Genomic DNA, 19900 nt, shown 5'->3' with positions numbered 1-19900 from the left:
TACTTTAGGCCCTATGTTACAACCTTGCATTAACAGATATTCGAAAACGCCACCACATTTTTGGTAAATTTCCGAAAACACCGATTTGCACGAAATGCGAGAACGACCCAAATATAACGACTTAGGATAACAAATTAAAATATGATCAAATTCTCAATGGGGCAAAAAACTTGAATGTAATAGGTATTTAGCACACGTAACTTAAGTTAGTGCTGGATAGTTGGAATAGTTATTTACGATACAAGTCCGGAAAAGAGGAAATTCGAAACGAGTGACGATAAATTAAAACACGACCGAAGGGAGTTTTTTAAATCGACACGAGTTGCGAATTACCTATTCGCACGTGTATCGTACAAATAATCTGTTTTATGATAGTCTGTTGCGTGAACTACATATTTATATTTTCTCTTGCAGTTTAGGGACAAAAAAAGAAAAAACGTCAATTGATAAAATTATTTATTTTTAATGTACTTATGTATTCAAGAGAAGTCAGCTTAGCTACTCAGGCTCAGACATGTTGCGCATATAAATCGTACACTAATTACACTATACATTATCAAAACATGGACACTGGTTTTATAATAATTTATAATTTATAAAAAGTCATTCACACAATAAACAGAAATTTGTACACATGTACACATTAAGATAGGTACGCAACGGGTGACCGGAAGGCTGGAGCATACCTCGTCCAACGCATTGGCGTTGCCGTTCAGCGCGGCAACGCCGCCAGCCTTCTGGGCACCCTACCGGTCGGCACAGACTTGGGGCCAATTTTTTATTTGTAGGTTTTTACTTTTTAGGTAGTTTTAGTTTAGTATATATTTAGTTATTAGTTTATTTTATTTTTGTTAGTTGTAATTAATTTTACGTGATATATTGTGTATTTCCAGATAGGTATTTGATAATAAATTACCTACTATATTTCTTTGGTTACTCTTCCAATTTCTATTTTTATATTTTGTTCTTTGCCTCTATATTTAATTAATCGTTTTTCCTTAAATTGTATCTTTTCTTGAGGTGTGCCAATAAAAGTGTGAATAGTATAGATAAAATCATCTATTTTATAATCAATAAACTGTTCAGGTGTGTACAATAAAATAATATTATATCGACTTTTACACTTAATAATTGTGTTTACACTAGGGGTACCTAGGCCTCAGGTATGATTTGAAGTATTTTAGCATATAATCAGCTATTAAGGCGTTCTTATTATTTAAATAACCTTGATCAACAAATTTAAATGCCTTCATGTCATTAAATCAATAAGCATATTATAAAACAAATACAATTACTAAAGATCAAAATAGGTACTTATATGTTTACCTATTTCACAGTTTGTTTCATTATAGAACCTTAGGCTTATACTTCTAAGAATAAATATAATTATCAATAACGTTTGTCTCCTTAAAATTATTAAATGCTTTGACAATCATAGAAATTTACGAGTCGTTAACATTTGTTGTCTCGCAATCATATTTTTAAGGTTTTAAAATAGACTGATTGAGGATAATAAACTTAACTAAAAAGATAGGTTCACTAATTATGTTACATAAAGTCTTCTAAGTACAAATCTATTTAGGGTCAGTTGCACCAAAGCGTGTCACCCTTAAAACGATCGCTAAATTTTATTGCTGATTGACATTGATGAGTCCTTCAATTTTGGTTAGTGCAACCGCCCAAATCGCCCAATACTGCAAAATTGCTTAGCTAACACTCTTATTCTTTAATTTGAGCACAAATCTCTTATTATCACCGGAATTTTCCGTCTGAGTATTTTTATCAGAAACGCTGTGTTGATTCTTTCCTATATCCTTCACTTGGTCCTTGACATCATTAATTGCAGTAGCCAATTCTTCCAAACGACTCATTATGTCTCCAAACTTTGTCCGTATCTCCATCCCCTTTTCGACTTTTGAATTCTCTATTAATTCAGTTAAGGAATACCTATCATCAGTTACTATAGTCTTGAAAAGCATGTCCATTTGATCTCTGTACATTTTCTTACTGGCTTCTCGTTCTTTTTGCTGGTATTTTGTCTTTACTTTATGCAATATAGAGTCTAAAATATGAGGTGGTAGAGATTGTTCTTTGGCAAAATAATGCGGTTCATCGGCATCTGCAAGGACTTCATAACATACCTCCCAATGCTTTATAATACAAGGTCTTATATAGATTTTTCTTATAAATCTTCTACAGTGAAATTTCTTATGAACCAAACTTTTAAATACGCCTCCAAATACGAAGGCATCTAGATGGCTTAAGAAATTCACTTGTTTCTTTAATCTTCTAACATCCCCGACCATTTTCAGATCTGCCACGTCACTTACTGCCACACCTATTAAGAAGTTCACAAATACCATTGATACCAAAATCAAGAACAGTACAAATAACATATGGTCTATTGTCTTTGTGTATGAAAACTGTTCGGTATGGAAGTTTCGGAAATACTGATGCGACGAGTTAGCAAGGTTTGACGCATTGGCATGGTTTGTAGAATTCACAAGATTTGTTCCATTGACAAGCGCTGACACATTTGCCCTAATACGCCTTAATGGTCTAGCTTGGGTTACGTTGGGTTCCTTAAATAATGCACTGTAGTCAAACTCTGACGTCATCATGGCGACTGTCTTCACAAAAGCCGCCCATGGCCCATCAAAAGGGGGGTACGCGTGATATTGAACCATGAAACTTAGTGCAAAAGCAATGAGTAGGAAGGCGCATGTCAGCAATATCTGAAATAAGAAAATATTGTTGTACATACTTATTTTATTTGACAAAGTGTAGTTGCGCAGATAATAATGAATGAATATATGATCAAAATATATTACTCATCTCGTTATGCTTATTTATGTTACCTAAATTCAACATTAAATTTAAAAAAACATTATGAACTTCAAAGCGACGAAGTACTTGACTAACCTTAAAGAAGTTAGTAGCAACTTTACTGAACATCTGTAGATAATATCCCCAGTATGGGAACCTAGAGAGCAGGTACATCATATAAGCCCACGTCAGAAGCAGAGCTCCAGTAGCCACGTGTCTTAGAGATTCGTGCTCGAGCCACTGATCTTCCTCAGTAAAGAGCAGTACAAGTGTCAGGACTATTGAGCCAAATTTTACCCAATTCTCCAAGCAAGTGAGATAATGTAGCCTTTTAACGTATATGAATAGGAGTTCCTGTAAATAAATCACACAAATAATTATAAAGATGCTACCTAATAATAAAAGATTAGTGATATTTTACAATGCATTATATACTCTAAAAACGTACCTGAATGATGACCAAAAGTGTCGGAGCATAGAGCAGATTGCTACTCATATAGTTATTCTTTTCTTTATCACAGAAATTAACTATTAAGACAAAGTTTAGTGTTAAAACAAATATGGTGTAAATTGCTACAATCACGTAAAAGAACGGCACCAAAGTGATCCATTTTAAATAAATGAGACTCTCAATCAATGGATGCTTGAGGATATTTTTCTGATTACATCTGACTAGTTCCTCTAATACTTTAATTTGACTGGTCTCATGATCTTTTAACAGGACCCCGTAATCTATACTAATCTCACAGCCAGCTTCACCTAATTCTGGTAATTTAGATTCGATAAATTCATCAAATACTTCTTCAAAAAATTGTGTCGCATTGGGAAGCTTCGTTGCTATAGTTTCTATAACAGTCTTTTTTCTTTTATTTCGGTATTCAGAAGGGTTGGATAAAACAGCACCCTTGCGTAATATTGTTGAAACTACTTCTCGATGGCATCGGTCAGCGGCTAAGTTCAAAGCAGAACGCCCTTTGTGATCAATGTCGTCAATGGCTTCTGGATCGATGTCCATTAAAGCTCCAACTACATCTGGACAATTTTTAGAAGCGGCTATTTGTAAAGGCGTCCAATCTGCTATGAACTCGCCTTTAGTTTTGAGTCTTAAATTTGCTTTCTTGTAGTACAACATCTTAATGCATTCAAGACGATTATTCATTGCAGCAATGTGCACCGGAGCGTAGCCGCGATTGTCGAATGAATTTATCATCGTACGTGTAGCATCGTCGTCGTAACTGAGTATGTAATCTACAATTTTCTTGTCGCCAAATTGTACGGCTGCGTGCAAAGCGGTACTTTTTTCTCCTGTCACTGTGTAAAGATTGGCACCTTTTCGGATTAGCGTTTTAACACAGCCAAGGTGTCCGCTTCGAATAGCTATGTAAAGTGGCGTCTGATCTATTTTATTGAATAGATCAACGTTGACATCATTGGTGCCTAAGAGTATTTCGAGTATTTCCTTGTCGCCGTGATCGGCTGCCAAATGCAACGGTGTTTCGTGGATCTAAAACAATAAAAAAGGAAATACTTAGATTAGAGAATCCTAATTTAGATTGTTATCGTAAATTTAGCGTCGTAATGCATTGCATATTTTTCCTGACATGATATAATTCCCGCTTAGCAACTGTACTAACTGTACTGTACTATACGAGTACAGCAGTCACCATAATCTTTCATTACCTGTAATACCTAGGTAATTCCAGTGACCGTGAGAAACTAGGTACTAACATAGATAGGTTTAAATCGCGTGTCTGGGAAGTTGGGTGGTGTTGTTTACAAACACACTCTTACTTATAGACGTCGACTAGTATGTATCGAGTTGACACCAAAAATAGTAGTATATAAAGTTAGAATCGTCCTTGTGGTCGGAGTCTATCATAAGATTTATAAGGTTAAAAGTGAATACGAGTACAAAACCAAAACATAAATATAAATAAATGTACCTATACATTAAGACTCAAGTGTCCTATACTTTATCAAAGCAATTTGATAGGTATCTTATTCTAATAATGTATTATGTAGTGAGTATAATATAGTGTATAATAAAGTGCCTGCAATATTTTCTTCATCGCAATTTATGATCTAACTGTTGTTTAACTGTGTCTTCAATAATATGAGTTATAATAATACCTGATCCAGTCGATAAATGAGATTCTGATCGTCATCCAGCGTTACATTCTTGAAGCGGTGGAAGGGCTGATTTGACGTAGCCATGACATCGGCTCCAGCGTCCAGGATATCGCAGACACCAGGGACCCAGCTCGACATCACGGCTGCTTGGAGCAGCGTGGCTCCGTCGTGGTCTCTTGTGTTCGCTCGCTCTGCTAAGGACTCCAGGTCGTCGATTCTGTGGCTTAGGAGAACCTGAAAGGTTAAGTTAGGTAATTTCACCAAAACTTTAACTGTTAATAAATAAATGCTTTATTTAAAAAAAATTATAAAGAAACCTCGTACGTTTAGATTATTTGGCTGCACTGAATGTAAAATAAAAAGTCGTGTTTAAAGTTAGAAGTTGTTCTTTAATCTGGTTTAAGAAATGATAATAATAAATTATTCTCTCCCGAGATAAACTGATCAGGGCACGTAGCCAACGTGCCGATCGTTAACGCTCCGTAGCGTATCGTAGTCATCTCTCTCTATCGCTCTTCCATATTATGCGTTGGCTACGCACCCAGGAAATAGGGTATTATCAATCTCCTAAAATGTAATAACACTTTATTAGGGCACCGAATCACAGATATCTATTGGATGACATCATGACATCACTGATAGCGCCCGCATCTACCTACACACCTCGTATACTACATAGTCGGGGCTATGATTAAGAAACAACAACAAAAAACTAGTTTTTATTTTGTTTTGTGATTTCCATACATTGGAGTGCATTTATTTTTAGGGAGATGCCTATATAACCAAATATAACTGTACAAGTGAGTCTTTAAAATGATATCTAGCCTGGAAATGATGAAGGGATTTGATCTTGACATATTTTTTATTAACATAATAACACTTTAGGGTAGGAAACACAAATAACAAACGAAACTCAAAAGCGTTACTAAATTGGTTACTTTCGTATATTTATTATTTATAAATATTTTACTGACTACTGTAGCGGGCTGATACGACTCACCTATAATGCGGCATTTTGAGTGTGTCATAACCGCTACTAGGTGATAGATTGGTATTGCTGTCTGTTTTTCTTTGTCACTTTCTGTTTTTGTTCCACTAACACTTAGTTTTTAATCTTAATTGTTATTAACCATTATGGGCCATTGTTGTCTATTAAATAAATAAATTGAATTGAATTGAATTACCTTAAAAGCTTCGTCCATTTTATGCTTCACACAAAGATGTAGCGGCGTATACCCAGAGCTGTTCAGGCATTTGACAGACGCGCCGGCATCCAGCAACAACCGAATGGACGGGAGACATCTTATTTCGACCGACGTGTGTAGAGGAGTGTCGATGTTGTCTATCTCTCCCTTCATTGTGTTGAATGTGCCGCCTGCTTCTAGTAGCATCCTTATTACGTCTGCTAAGCTAAAAAAGGTCACATCAAATTGATCATCTAGTAACGTAAGAGGTGTAGTAGTGACCTTGCCAACGAATCATGGAGTCTTGGGTTCAAATGCTGGTAATTTGTGTCTTTATCACAAACATGTGTGTAAGTTTAAGATGTTGTATCTATTCCCCACAACACAACACAAGACTTATTGAACTTACTGTGGCATACTAGGTCGACTTTTTAAGATTGTCCCATAATCTTTATTTATTTACCTATGTATATGACAAGACAAGATCCAGAACTAAAAACCTCTACAAAGATCTGCCGTTACCTATCCTCTAAACGATTTCCACAATATCAGATTTTCGGTTTACACTGTTAAGGGATTTGCGGGGCTTCTAAGCTACGTTTTTCGTACATAGTCGAGACTTGAGCACTATTACACCCCAGCCTGCTTTCTAAATATATGGACAACGGTAGGTATTAAGTCTCTATAATTCTATTTAGCAAAACAACTTACTCAACTATTTTTTTCCGTCGGTAATGAGCGAAGCCTGCTACATCAAGCGCAGTCCTGCCTCTGTCATCGCAAATGTTAGGATCGAGGCCTGAAAGAAAACTTTAGATATAGGTACACCCAGCCGCAAAATTGCATGGTCACTGTCTACACTCACCCTTACCTAGCTGCTGGACGAGAGAGGGGTCAGACGCGCGGGAGGAGTACATATGACCTTTTGAATGACATTACCTATCCATCCACGGCACGATCAAGCTCTGCCTTGTACCTTAATATTAAACATACTAAATTCTGTTATATATATACATTTTTGTGGAAGCTGATTATACTTTATATACGTCAAACCGTCTACTTCATTGAAGAGCACCGAATTATCCTACAATTTATGGTGACCCCGACGTGATCTGGATGACGCAACTGGAAGGCGAAGATATCCCGGAATAAGTGCATACCTACTGGATCCGAAGATTCCGAAGGAAGTACGCCCGTTCCTTTTAGTGTTCATCATTTCCTATAAAAAGTTATTATTCTCGACTTGTGTTAATTTAGTTCGATAATTCTAGTGCAATTAGTGCGGTTTGTGAGTTTAAGTAGGTACCACCGTTTGCAAAATTATTAATAAAACTTCGTAATTCTTCATTCCTTACGCATAATTAGCATTTAAATAGCTTCTTTGTAGTTCTAAAGTAAATACTACATACGTGTTGGTACCCTAAAACATTTAAATCTTCTGTAAATTTCGACTTTAAAATTGTGTGTTAACACAGTGTTCCACAGTGTCCAACTTTCGTATTTTAAAGTTACTAGTTTTTCTTAAATACATTAGTCCCGCTTAAAAAACAAGTACTTATAGGTAGTTAAACATAATTGCCGACTATTTCAGGAAAATAACGGGATATAGGCTGGTGAGAACTAGCAATTTAGTCGACTACACTGCACAGCGGTTTCCAGCAGCGGCGCCGAGTTACACCGTGTCGCATTGCGTTGACCGCCCGGGACCTATAGTGCACATCTGTTATCAGCGATTACGAGGTTGGATTCATTTTTATTATCTTATAACTAACATCTTTGTTATTTTCGCCTGCATAATGACCGAATTAAAGGACCTTTTAAAACAACGGGCCACTTTAAGAGGCCGCGTAACATTATTTGAAAAGTTTTTAACGCCTTTAATGAATCTCGATAGTGTAACTGAGCGTAATAAATTAATAAACAACGAATTAAGCCTAAGATTATCTAAATTTCAAGAGTTGAGTTACACTTTCGACGAACTTCAAAGTAAAATTGAGGAATTAGACTCCGATACGTCAAAACAGATGGAAGAAAGGGAGCAAACAGAAAACCAGTTCTTCCAACTGATTGGCACCGCTCAAGAGTTTCTAGATGCGTTTAACGATAGCAAATTAAAACAAGGAGACGAGTCTTCATGTCGTGGCAGTTCCACATCAGTTACAAATCACGTTAAACTGCCACCCTTGAAAATTCCTCCTTTTAGCGGTGATACAAATAAATGGCTTCAGTTCCGAGACATGTACTTGTCTCTCATTCACAATAATGAAAATCTAGACAACATAAGTAAATTCCATTATTTAAAATCATACTTGGAGGGTTCCGCCCTGGCAGTCATTAATTCGGTCAGCGTCTCGGCAGATAATTATCAAATTGTTTGGTCGTTGCTCTGTGACAGGTACAATAATAAGCGTCTATTAATTAACGAACACATTAAATGTCTATTTTCGATTGAGGCGCTCTCTAAAGAGTCCGACCGAGGCCTACGCAACTTAGTCGATGCAATTTCGAAAAATTTAAGTGCTTTGAAATTGTTAGGCGAGCCCACTGATAGTTGGGGAACGATTATCATTTATATAGGCTCATCGAAGTTGGACTCGGTAACCGCGAGAAATTGGGAGGAGCATCGGAGCAAATTAGAGACCCATACTTTGGACGATTTTTTCAACTTTCTTCGTCAAAGGGCAACTGTATTAGAAACAGTCTACGCCGCTAAAACGTCAAATAATCAAAGTTATAATAATAATAAAGTTGAAAATCGTCACAACGTTACTAAGTCGAAATCATTCATTTCTTCTTCGCTCGATTCACACCCCCGTGGCAGTTGTTTGGCCTGTAAACAAGATCATAAATTATATGAGTGCAACAAATTCAAATCGATGTCTGTGGAAGAACGAAATGCAAAAGTCTTTCAATGGAGATTATGTAGTAATTGTTTACGTAATGATCACCAATCGTACCAATGCCGGCTCGCGGGTTGCCGCATCTGTAAAAGAAGGCATAATACTTTACTTCATAAAACAAACAACTTACCCAGCGGTTCTCAACCGCATCAAATGCAATCATCATCATCATCATCACGACAAGATACACAAAATAACGTAGAATCATCTGCGTCTACATCCTTACCTACCAATTCGACTTCTAACCTTGAAGTAGCTACCAATGCTACTGATAACGCATCTTCTGGCCCGCGTCCGGTAATTACACTGTCTGCTGGCTCCTCAGGCTTAGGTCTTCATTCAACAGCCATAGTCGAGGTGTCAAACAATGGCAACAAATTAAAATTGCGCGCTCTTCTAGATAACGGTTCGCAATCTTCTTTCATAACGGAGGCGGCGCGAGAGAAGATAGGGTGCCCTACGATTAAAAAATACACGTGCGTGTCCGGTCTTAAAAATGCAACCGTAGGCATTGCCGAACACTGCTACGTACAATTAAGGTCTACTTATACCTCATTCACTACAAATGTTAAATGTTATGTCCTACCAGTTGTAACCGATATTGTTCCTCAAAACGAGATACGAGTAGATGAACTAGACATTCCCGACCACATACAACTAGCGGATCCAGACTTCTATCGCCCTGGAGATATCGATATTCTTCTAAGTTTGGATATCTTCTGGGATGTTCTGGGTACTTCTCAAATAAAACTTGGACCAAACAAACCGGTTCTTCACGAAACTGAGTTTGGATGGATCCTCGGTGGCCGCAATAGGGGGAAAGGTGCAAAGCATCCTAGCAAAACTTATTGCCATTTCAGTCAGGACATACAACAGCAACTTGTAAAGTTTTGGGAAATAGAAGAAGTTCCTAAATCCAAACCTACGTCAAATAGCGACGAATACTGTGAAACCCTTTTTCAAGAAACAACGCAGCGTGAAGAGGATGGCAGATTTTGTGTACAAATACCTCTTTCTGATTCACCAGATGTCTTAGGCGACTCATTTAAAATAGCCGAACGGCGACTACATCAAATGGAACGTAAAATGAAACAAAAAACTGAATTTAAAGATGAGTATACCAAATTTATGCAAGAGTACGAGCGCCTAGGACATATGAGTGAAGTACCTAAGCCCGAGCGAGGATGCTACCTACCTCATCACGCTGTGATACGTGAATCAAGCGAAACTACGCGCTTACGCGTAGTCTACGACGCGTCAGCAAAAACGTCATCAGGCGTATCATTTAATGAAATCCAACATGTTGGACCTGTCGTCCAGGACGACTTCTTCTCCATATTGCTGCGTTTTAGACAACACAAATATGTAGTGACAGCCGATGTGGAGAAGATGTATCGTCAAATTTTAGTAAAGCCCGAACAACGTCATCTCCAGATGATTTTATGGCGTGAGCAATCGGATCAACCAATTAAAATATACCAACTGAATACAATTACATATGGTACATCATCTGCGCCATTCCTAAGTACACGGTGTCTAGTTCAGCTCGCTAATGAGTGCAGTGATGTCAGAGTTGGTAACGTAATAAAGCACGATTTCTATGTAGATGACGTCATTACAGGGAGCAATTCAAAGGAGGACTTGTGCTATCTAATAAATTCAATAACGGAAGTACTTCATTCAGCGCACTTGCCATTGCGTAAATTCCGTTCTAACGTCGGTTCCGTCCTCCAAGACAATTCTAATGCATTGATACCTAAAGACCTAGATTTCAGTTCTCAATCAAGTGCTTTAGGACTTAAATGGGATCCAAGCACTGATACATTCAACTTTCCTGTCGATATAAAACATTCGTCATTAGCCACGAAGCGATCGATCTTATCGAATTCTGCTAGATTGTTCGATCCTCTAGGGTTGTTGAGCCTATGTACAATTGTGCCAAAATTAATTCTAAAAAGTTTGTGGCTTACTAAGTTAGACTGGGATGATCCTATTCCTACAGATTTATCAAAATCGTGGTTTAATTTTGTGTTAGGCCTTAAGAGCCTGACCAACTTTCAAATACCTAGATTTGCTCTCGCCGACGATCCCGATGCGATCGTTGAATTACATACATTTTGCGATGCATCGCAAGATGCGTACGCAGCATGCGTCTACTTACGTTCGATTAGTACCTCATGTAGCATATCAGTAAATCTATTGTGCGCTAAAACAAAGGTTAGTCCCGTGAAAGCTCAGACAATACCGCGTCTTGAATTATGCGGAGCGTTATTAGCTGCACGATTAAGCTCCAAAGTAATCGAAGCTTTACGACTTACAGTCACCAATATCTATTATTGGACAGACTCATCCGTAACTCTAGGATGGATCTGTTCACCTTCGCAGAATCTTAAAACGTTTGTATCAAACCGTGTCGCAGAGATTCAACAGCTTACAGCAAATGGATCCTGGAGACACGTCCCAGGTGTTCAAAACCCTGCGGATTTAGCATCACGTGGTGTAAGTCCATCACAAGTAGCTGATGCTAAACTATGGTGGCATGGCCCCTCCTTTCTATTAGAAGAGCCATCAGCTTGGCCAGAAGTAATTAAACCTAGTGCCAACATACCTGAAATAAAAACTTACAAAACTAATTCTAAACTTAAAACTACTATACCAATAACATGCACTACAACTATACCTACAACTTGTGACAAATTAGTAAATTTCGAAAATTTCTCTAAATTTACAATATTATTACGAAGCTTGGCTTATGCATTGCGTTTTATCCACAACGTACGACACTCCAATAATAAAACAACTGGCCATCTAACCACAGACGAACTACAATTATCCTTACATCATCTTGTTAAGCAACACCAAGAGGAGTGTTTCGAGCATGAACTACATCTACTAAATAACAAAAAAAGCTTACCTTCAAAATCGCGAATTCTTTCTCTCAGACCCTTCGTAGATGAGAAGAGTATCCTCCGAGTAGGCGGACGTATTCAAAATTCATCTGAAATTTTCAGTAAAAAGCATCCGATTATATTGGACTCCAAAAATCGTTTCACCAAATTACTTTTCATACAAGAACACAACAAATTGTGCCATGGAGGTGCTCAGCTTTTACTGACTAACGTCAGGCAATTGTACTGGCCTGTTGCTGGAAGAAGATTAGCTAAATCCACTGTAAACAATTGCAAAATCTGTAAAATACTTAAAGCTAAACCTGTTATACCAATAATGGGAAACTTACCCTCCGCTCGAGTCAATCCTAGCTTCGCTTTCGAGGTTACCGGTATCGACTTCGCTGGTCCATTTCCGACTCGCGATCGAAAGGGACGTGGTTGCAAAATAATTAAAAGTTATCTATGTATATTCGTCTGTTTTGCAACCAAAGCAATTCATTTGGAAATTGCATCCGACTTGAGTGCAGAGGCATTCATCATGTGCTTAAATCGTTTTATCTCTCGCAGAGGAAAGCCTAGCGTAATCCATTGCGATAATGGCCGAAACTTTGTAGGCGCAAATAATGAATTTAAACGATTCTTAGAATCTTGCGGTGAATCCATCTCGTCATATGCTGCCGGTGAATTCATAAATTTCAAGTTCTCACCTGCTTATTCACCGCATTTTAACGGACTTAGTGAAGCTGGCGTAAAGGCTGCCAAACATCATTTAACGCGTATGATAGGGAACACTAACCTCACCTTTGAGCAATTATCGTCTTTATTTGCACAGGTCGAGGCAATTCTAAACTCTAGGCCTATAACTCCCCTATCAACCGATCCTACAGACCTTTATCCTTTGTGTCCCGGGCACTTCTTGATCGGTAAACCGCTCACTTCATTGCCATCGCCCACACTCACCGAAATCAACCCAAGTCGTCTCAGAAAATATGAGCAAATCGAGCAGATCCGTCAACAGTTTTGGGAGAGATGGCGCACTGAATATTTGAACGAGCTGCAGCAACGATCGAAGTGGCGCATCAACCAGGGAAAACTCGCTGAAGGCGATATGGTGGTACTCAAGGAGGCTAACTTGCCACCACTCAAATGGCGCATGGGCCGCATTCATCGGCTGTATCCAGGAGCCGATGGTATCGCACGCGTTGCAGATGTGAACACGTCCAAGGGTATCATCCGTCGTGCCGTCACAAATCTCTGCCCGCTACCTAATGATGAGCGCGATGAAGCTACTCGAAAACCCACAGTTTCCGAGGGGGGGAAGATGTCTACACTCACCCTTACCTAGCTGCTGGACGAGAGAGGGGTCAGACGCGCGGGAGGAGTACATATGACCTTTTGAATGACATTACCTATCCATCCACGGCACGATCAAGCTCTGCCTTGTACCTTAATATTAAACATACTAAATTCTGTTATATATATACATTTTTGTGGAAGCTGATTATACTTTATATACGTCAAACCGTCTACTTCATTGAAGAGCACCGAATTATCCTACATGTAATGTGTATGTAAATAATGTAATGTGTTATATTTATTAATAAATTTCAATTATAAACATTAAAAGCCAAACCAGGCACCTAACTCTATCTGTGTAATTTGGGCTGCTAAGTATTTGGCTGATTATATTTACTTGGCTCAGTATACGATTCCTATAAGATAAGACTGTAATTATGTGATGTCTGGTCATGGCATGGTCTGCGCATTTTCCTGGCCGATCGGGTTGTTACAGTTGTCTGGTCATTCGTGAATCTTGTTTTAAAAGAGTGAGGTCTTCCCAGTTCAGCATCATATTGCTTTTAACTAGCAAAGAGAATTTGAAATAGCCGGATTGTCAAAGTAAATTATGTAGACACAGTAAATTTACTGCCATCTTTTGACATCAGATTAAAACTGTTAGAACGTCATTTGACTTTGATCCTTATTCTTTAACGGATATTTTTTTTTATTTTATTTAATAGCCTATATTATGTCCCACTGCTGGGCAAAGGCCTCCCCTGTCTTTCGCCACTCGTCACGGCTTTGTGCATGCTCTAGCCAGTCGCCACAGAATGAGTCCAGGTCGTTTCGCAATCTCATTTTTGGTCTGCCTTTGCCTCGGGTGATCTGTGGTGCCCGGTCGGTCGCTATTTTGGCCCATATGTCCGGGTGTATCTGACAGATATGTCCCGCCCAATCCCACTTGAGCTAGGCGGCCTCCACACCCACACGATGACAGTAACCCTCTATACACTCTATTCTCTTTGTAACTAGTAACGTGGGACCTTCAATCATCACAGTGCATCCTACCATATTTACCTGCATTTAGAAGCACTCGAATGCGAAACCCGAGATTCTTGGCGCTGGCGTGGTGTAGTTCCGTCCATCCTAACTGATATCGAGGAAGATGACTGAAAAGAAGTACTTAAATAGGTAAGTAAGTAAAAAAATTATAAGGCCACGGGTTCGACCTGGGGCCCGTTTCTCAAAAGCTTGTAGTTGTAACTTGTAATACAAGTGGAAGTCCTTTTCTAATAAAAGCTGTCAAAAAGTGACATCCGCTTGTAATTACTTTCTGTAGCCGCAGCAGAGCAGGATTTAAAATGCTGTTTTCTTTGACATTATTTATATCATTGTAACACTAATTCCATTCGTCTCTCTGTTCTCTTATCTTAATGTTATCTTATCTTAAATTCTAAATTAACTTAAACAAATGATTTACATGGCACATAGAAATAGTATTAAATGTAATGTCTTATAAAACTGATAAAAACTACTAGTGGAAATAATGTTAATTTTAAACCCTTTTTCGATAAAACTATCTGAAAATGTTTGTATAGTAATAATACCAGAATATTATTTTGTCGTAAGTAATTGGAACGGTTCAGTTATTAAAAAGTTATCAATCGGTTTAGTTAAACGTATATTCAAAAGTATAACTCTGAATCATCCATAAAATTACGTGGTAAGGGTATTCCCCGACTTGATTGTGAATTATAAATTCAAAACTTTAAATTATGTTAATTAATTTTATTAAATCAAACAGGCAATATTAAAATAATTGGTCGATGAGTGTTCCTTTTGCACTCAGTAATAATGTATGATAAGTTGGTAACCGACAAGTGCCGACAATGTGAAAGACGACTACAACATAAGTAGGTACTCATAAATAAAGTAAATGGTTCTGTGGTCGACATGCTAATGCCCAATAAATGACACCTTATTGACAATTACTTAAGTTCAAAAATGACATATACTAGGCCAGTGACGAGGACTCAGACCTTATTTATGTTTAATACAAGCAGGCGTGTCTTACTCCGCGATTTCGTCGCTTTTTTCGTCGCTACAGGTAGCTAAAAGTACATCCGTTCCGGCGCCAATTTTGGGGAAAGCCATAAGCCGCGCGTGGCGCTGTCGCCACTAGCGGCCATATCCTTTAGACGCATAAAACCACAAACGCGAATCACCAACTCTACGCAAAAAACCACTTAAGCGAAACACCAACTACGCAAAACACCAACTACGCATAACGCCAACATGAAATTACGCAAAACACAAATCACGCTAAATACCATATATGCGGAATACCACCTATCACAGTACGCGAAATGCCAACTAACACGATACGCGAAATAACCCTTTTGATTCACAGTGAATACAACTTTTCCTGCTTCCGTCATTTTACACATCTTTTTGAAAGGTTTGTTTATATACTGACATATCTTCCTTGCAATCAAATCATAGACATTAGTTTTAATTATCTAGACATCTAGACAAGTAGGTCCTTATAAAATGAAACCTCTTTAGATAACGAATGGCTGTTGTTGATGAAAGGTATTATACTTCGATTTTAAATATTATATTTTACGAGTTCCAGTTGGTATTTCGCGTTTGTGGTATTGTAAGTGTTTGGTATATTGCGTAATAAATAAAATCGCCAAACACCACAACACGTCAGGTTGGTATTTCGCGTTTGTGGTATTATGCGTAGTTGGCGTTTTGCGTAATATTTTTTAGAAGTCCGCAAAATACCAAAAAACCTGGAATTGGTATTTCGCGTTTGTGGTTTTATGCGTCTAAAGGGGCCATATCTCTGCTGATCGTAACAGACGCGTTTTGTTAGAGAGTGAGTCTTCTGTACTTAGTACTATTATTTATTCTGTGATACAAGTCTAAGCTTGCATATGCCTAATTTCATACTATTTTCAGCTGTTTTTGTGTATGTGTTCTCACACGAAATGTATTGAATTGACGAATATCAAAACTGATTTTTAAGCTATCAATCAATATCAAAATAACTCATTCTGTCACTTATAGTGCGACAGCTATATTGCGACATAAAAATAGTAGAAATTAAATGAAATGGAACTAAAAAGAAACATTGTTTTCTTGTTGCCATGTTTAAGCATTTTACGTCAAATATGTGACAGTTACGTAGTTATGGCGGCTTTAATAATATTCTACAATTTCTTGTCGGACTATACGTCCAGTTTGAGAAAGTCTCTGCTCGGGGAAATCCCGTCCTTAACGCACTTGTGTGCATCTGGTGAACATAAGTTGTTATTTTGCATAACTTGCTTATTTCGCAACTTAGGGAAAACCTGATTGGGTATTCCAGGTTAGCAAAGGCTAAATATGTATACTTAGTAGTAATCTAGTAGAGTTGTAAAAGCAGTTATACATAATATATATTATGTACATGATTGAGTTTAACATTAGTATGGTATCGGTTGCTTTAGAGTCTGTCGAAGGGCCTGAGATTTAAGGAATGAGTCATATTTTTCCCTAATGAATCACTGTATGTTTTTTCCTGACATTGTGTTGGTGATACTAATTAGGTAAATAATCATGACAGCGTGAGAAAAATAAAAATAAACACAATTTTAATGAAGTATATAAGATTTTTTAACTTTTTATACATAATATCTGGTTGCAATATATAAATATTAGCGTTACTGTATGGGACCAATAAGATTTACTTACATTAATTTTACTCGTATTTTATACCCGAAAGTATTGTCTCGTGAATAATAGTTGTTCAATAAAGCATTCTACTTATCTTAATAGTTGCACTCACCTCTTCCGCACAGTATCATTGAATGTTGACTCAGTTGGGCTGGTCGGTTCACTGTCCGGAGTTCGGAGCGGTGGCATCTGTCCGTACACCGGCGCGGTTAGTTCGAGCAGGGATTCCCTGGGAAAGTTATTGTTACTGTTAGGTAGTTGTTGTGGTGTTGTTAGTAATTTCCGCTACCTAAAGGTTGTCTGGAAGAGATCGCTTTTTAGCGATAAGACAGCCTGTTGTTTACCCTCTTCTTTTCTGTATCCTTTGTATTGTTTTCTGTAATGAGGTGTGCAATAAAGAGCATTTGTATTGTATTGTATTGTTACTCTATAATATAATAAATAATGTAGCTTGCACCTTTTTAGGGTTCTGTACCTCAAAAGGAAAAAACGGAACCCTTATTGGATCACTTTGTTGTCCGTCCGTCTATCTGTCTGTCTGTCAAGGCCCTTTATCTCGGGAACCCGTGGATGTATTGAGTTTAAAATATAACCATATACCTATGTAGTCAGGTCTACAGTCCCTTGAATGAAGCTGTTAAAAAATCAAACTTTTAAGTTAACGTAAAAAAAGATACGGCCGCTGCAATAATAGTATTTTATGCAACCGTTGTTTAAGAGAGGTCAAAAAAGGCGAGTGGCGTGAGTAACAATTTGAAGCGAAGCCGAAAATTGTTAATAAAGACGCCACGAGTATTTTTTGACTCAGTTAAACAACGTTGCATACAATACTTTTTCTACGACCAAGCACTGACTTTGAAATAAAATTGTAAATTTAACAAATACTTTTAATTCAAGAAGTACCAAAAATGAGTGTACGGGCGGGAAAAGAATGAATGAATGAATGAAATTAAAAAAAAGCATGTCTATGGTTCACTTATTTGTCAGAGATGACATTTAAAATAAGGTTGGCAACACTTTATTTCATTGAATATTTTTTAAGTGGTCATTACACGAAGTATCGTAAAAGTGCCAAAAAGATACTGCGTGTATGCACAAATACTTTTTTGGGGAATAGACTAAAGACTTGTCTTGACAACTATAAGATAGGGGTTTAAAGGTGTGTGCACGACCCGATGACAAATAAAAGCACGGCAGTAGAAAAACGTATATTTCGACACCCTCAAGGGAATTAAAATTTATACGGTAGGTATTAGGTTGAACCGTCCCGTTGAACTAGGACTATGAAATTTGGCAAGTATTATTGTCTTACACTATAAGTAGGTACAGGGAAAAATCGTAATAAGTAAGGTAAATGTACTGGTGCTCGACGCGGTCCCAGTACCTACATGTAATCTTGAAACTTAAGTCATTGTCAATAGAAGTGACAGCAGGGTGCCATCTATTGGGCATTAGCATGTCGAGCACCTAGTACGTTTACCTTAGTATCAATTTGTAAAAAATAAAAATACGGAATCCTCGGTAGGCGAGTCCGGCTCGCACTTGTCCGGCTTTTCTTCTTAATCAGCATTCTTATGAATCAGGGTCTATAAAATTACACTACGAATAAAACTAACACTAAGTATCTATAGATACTACCTACGTACGAATATACCAACACCAACTACTTAAATAGATGGAAATGAAACTAGTGTGACCAAACAGTAGCAAGTTAGAAGGAATTCCCTGGCGGGTTTAACCACCTCTGTGCTTAAAGACAATACATGACATCATTCGGGTCATTGCGGTCTGAGTGACCAGATTCCCTGGAGTTTTAAGGGTCACACGAACTTAGTGCAGCTGCGGTCAGAAATGGAATGTTAGGGTCGTTTGCAAAAAACTGTCTGTCACCGTTATATTTAATAACATGGCTATTTCTTCCTATGGTAAATAAATTATAATAATCATAATCATAATCATAATCATAATCTTTATTGTTTGTGAGAAATGGGTTATTCTCATTATTCTCATTCTAAATAAATACCTTTCAGGGTCATCAGGTCCCGGGAAATGGTTGGAGTTCCTCGAGGGCAGAGGTATCAGCGGGATGCTCTGCGTCACCTCCAGCAAACCTTGCTCCACGTCTAGACAATTAGTATTCATTATCACTACAAAGTATAAAACAGTCGCTTCCCGCTGTCTGTCTGTTCCTATGTAGGTATGCTTAGATCTTTAAAACTACTCAACGGATTATGATGCGGTTTTTTTTAATAGATAGTGATTCAAGAGGAAGGTTTATGAATAATTTGTTAACCCGTGAGAAGCCGGAGCGGGTCGCTAGTAATTTATAATAGACGATTAAACTTTACTGGTCTAGACACAAACATCATCATCCAATGATGGCCTTAGCGTGTATTGCAGACGATTTATGGTGTAAAACCGGAGAGGTATCCTATTACACCGTCTGAGACGGAATTAAGGAAACGCAGGTAACTAGTGTGACCAAACAGTAGCAAGTTAGAAGGAATTCTCTGCGGGTTTAACCATCTCTATGCCTAAAGACAATATTACATGACATCATTCGGGTCATTGCGGTCTGAGTGACCAGATTCCAAATTGTGAGTGTAGTGTGATGCCTAGCGCCTGCATTACCCTATCGGCTTCTCTGACTTAAGTATGCCACAGGAAAGGCGACCCAATACGCGTGGAGACAGGTCGGCTGCAGAAATCTGCCGCTTGTTTCTAGACACAATAGTTTAATAACAATTACGGGTTTCGTTTCGTGATGATTACATTATAGCAAAGAGTTACGAATTGTAGTAGGTGTAAATTGTGTCTCCAAATAAATTTTAATTTTCGTTTCGCCTAGTTTTCCAAAATTTTGCCATTGTATGTTTTTGCGAGGGACCTAATAATATTATTATTGCGGGGGAATAATATTATTGCGGCTATAGATATATTAAAGAAGCTTACTTCCTCGTAAAAA

At 37.9% G+C, this 19900-nt stretch overlaps 1 protein-coding gene across 1 annotated transcript; it reads right to left on the bottom strand.

Annotated features, from left to right (window-relative positions):
- Positions 1–1696: 1696 nt before the first annotated feature.
- On the bottom strand, positions 1697–19077 carry LOC134657726 (transient receptor potential channel pyrexia-like). Its single transcript, XM_063513290.1, has 9 exons — positions 18959–19077; positions 17048–17164; positions 14290–14381; positions 6852–6939; positions 6141–6366; positions 4957–5190; positions 3275–4330; positions 2923–3180; positions 1697–2735 (listed from the first exon to the last, which is right to left on the bottom strand). Exons 1-9 carry the CDS (start codon positions 19075–19077, stop codon positions 1707–1709), a joined length of 3219 nt encoding a protein of 1072 aa, XP_063369360.1. The 3' UTR covers positions 1697–1706.
- Positions 19078–19900: the final 823 nt, after the last annotated feature.

The sequence above is a fragment of the Cydia amplana genome, chromosome 20 (genome assembly GCF_948474715.1).
Source record: "Cydia amplana chromosome 20, ilCydAmpl1.1, whole genome shotgun sequence".
In the NCBI taxonomy this organism is placed as follows: domain Eukaryota; kingdom Metazoa; phylum Arthropoda; class Insecta; order Lepidoptera; family Tortricidae; genus Cydia; species Cydia amplana.
This window is presented reverse-complemented; position numbering and strand designations above follow the sequence as displayed.

Bases quoted from the DNA above. Each gene is read 5' to 3' on its own strand.
- LOC134657726 (XM_063513290.1), bottom strand. From the start codon at position 19,077: ATGAATACTAATTGTCTAGACGTGGAGCAAGGTTTGCTGGAGGTGACG. The intron at 17,165-18,958 runs GTATTTATTTAG...TAACTTTCCCAG, and splicing joins GGACCTGATGACCCTGAAAG to GGAATCCCTGCTCGAACTAA. The intron at 6,940-14,289 runs GTAAATATGGTA...GTTTTCTTTCAG, and splicing joins TCGAGTGCTTCTAAATGCAG to GCCTCGATCCTAACATTTGC.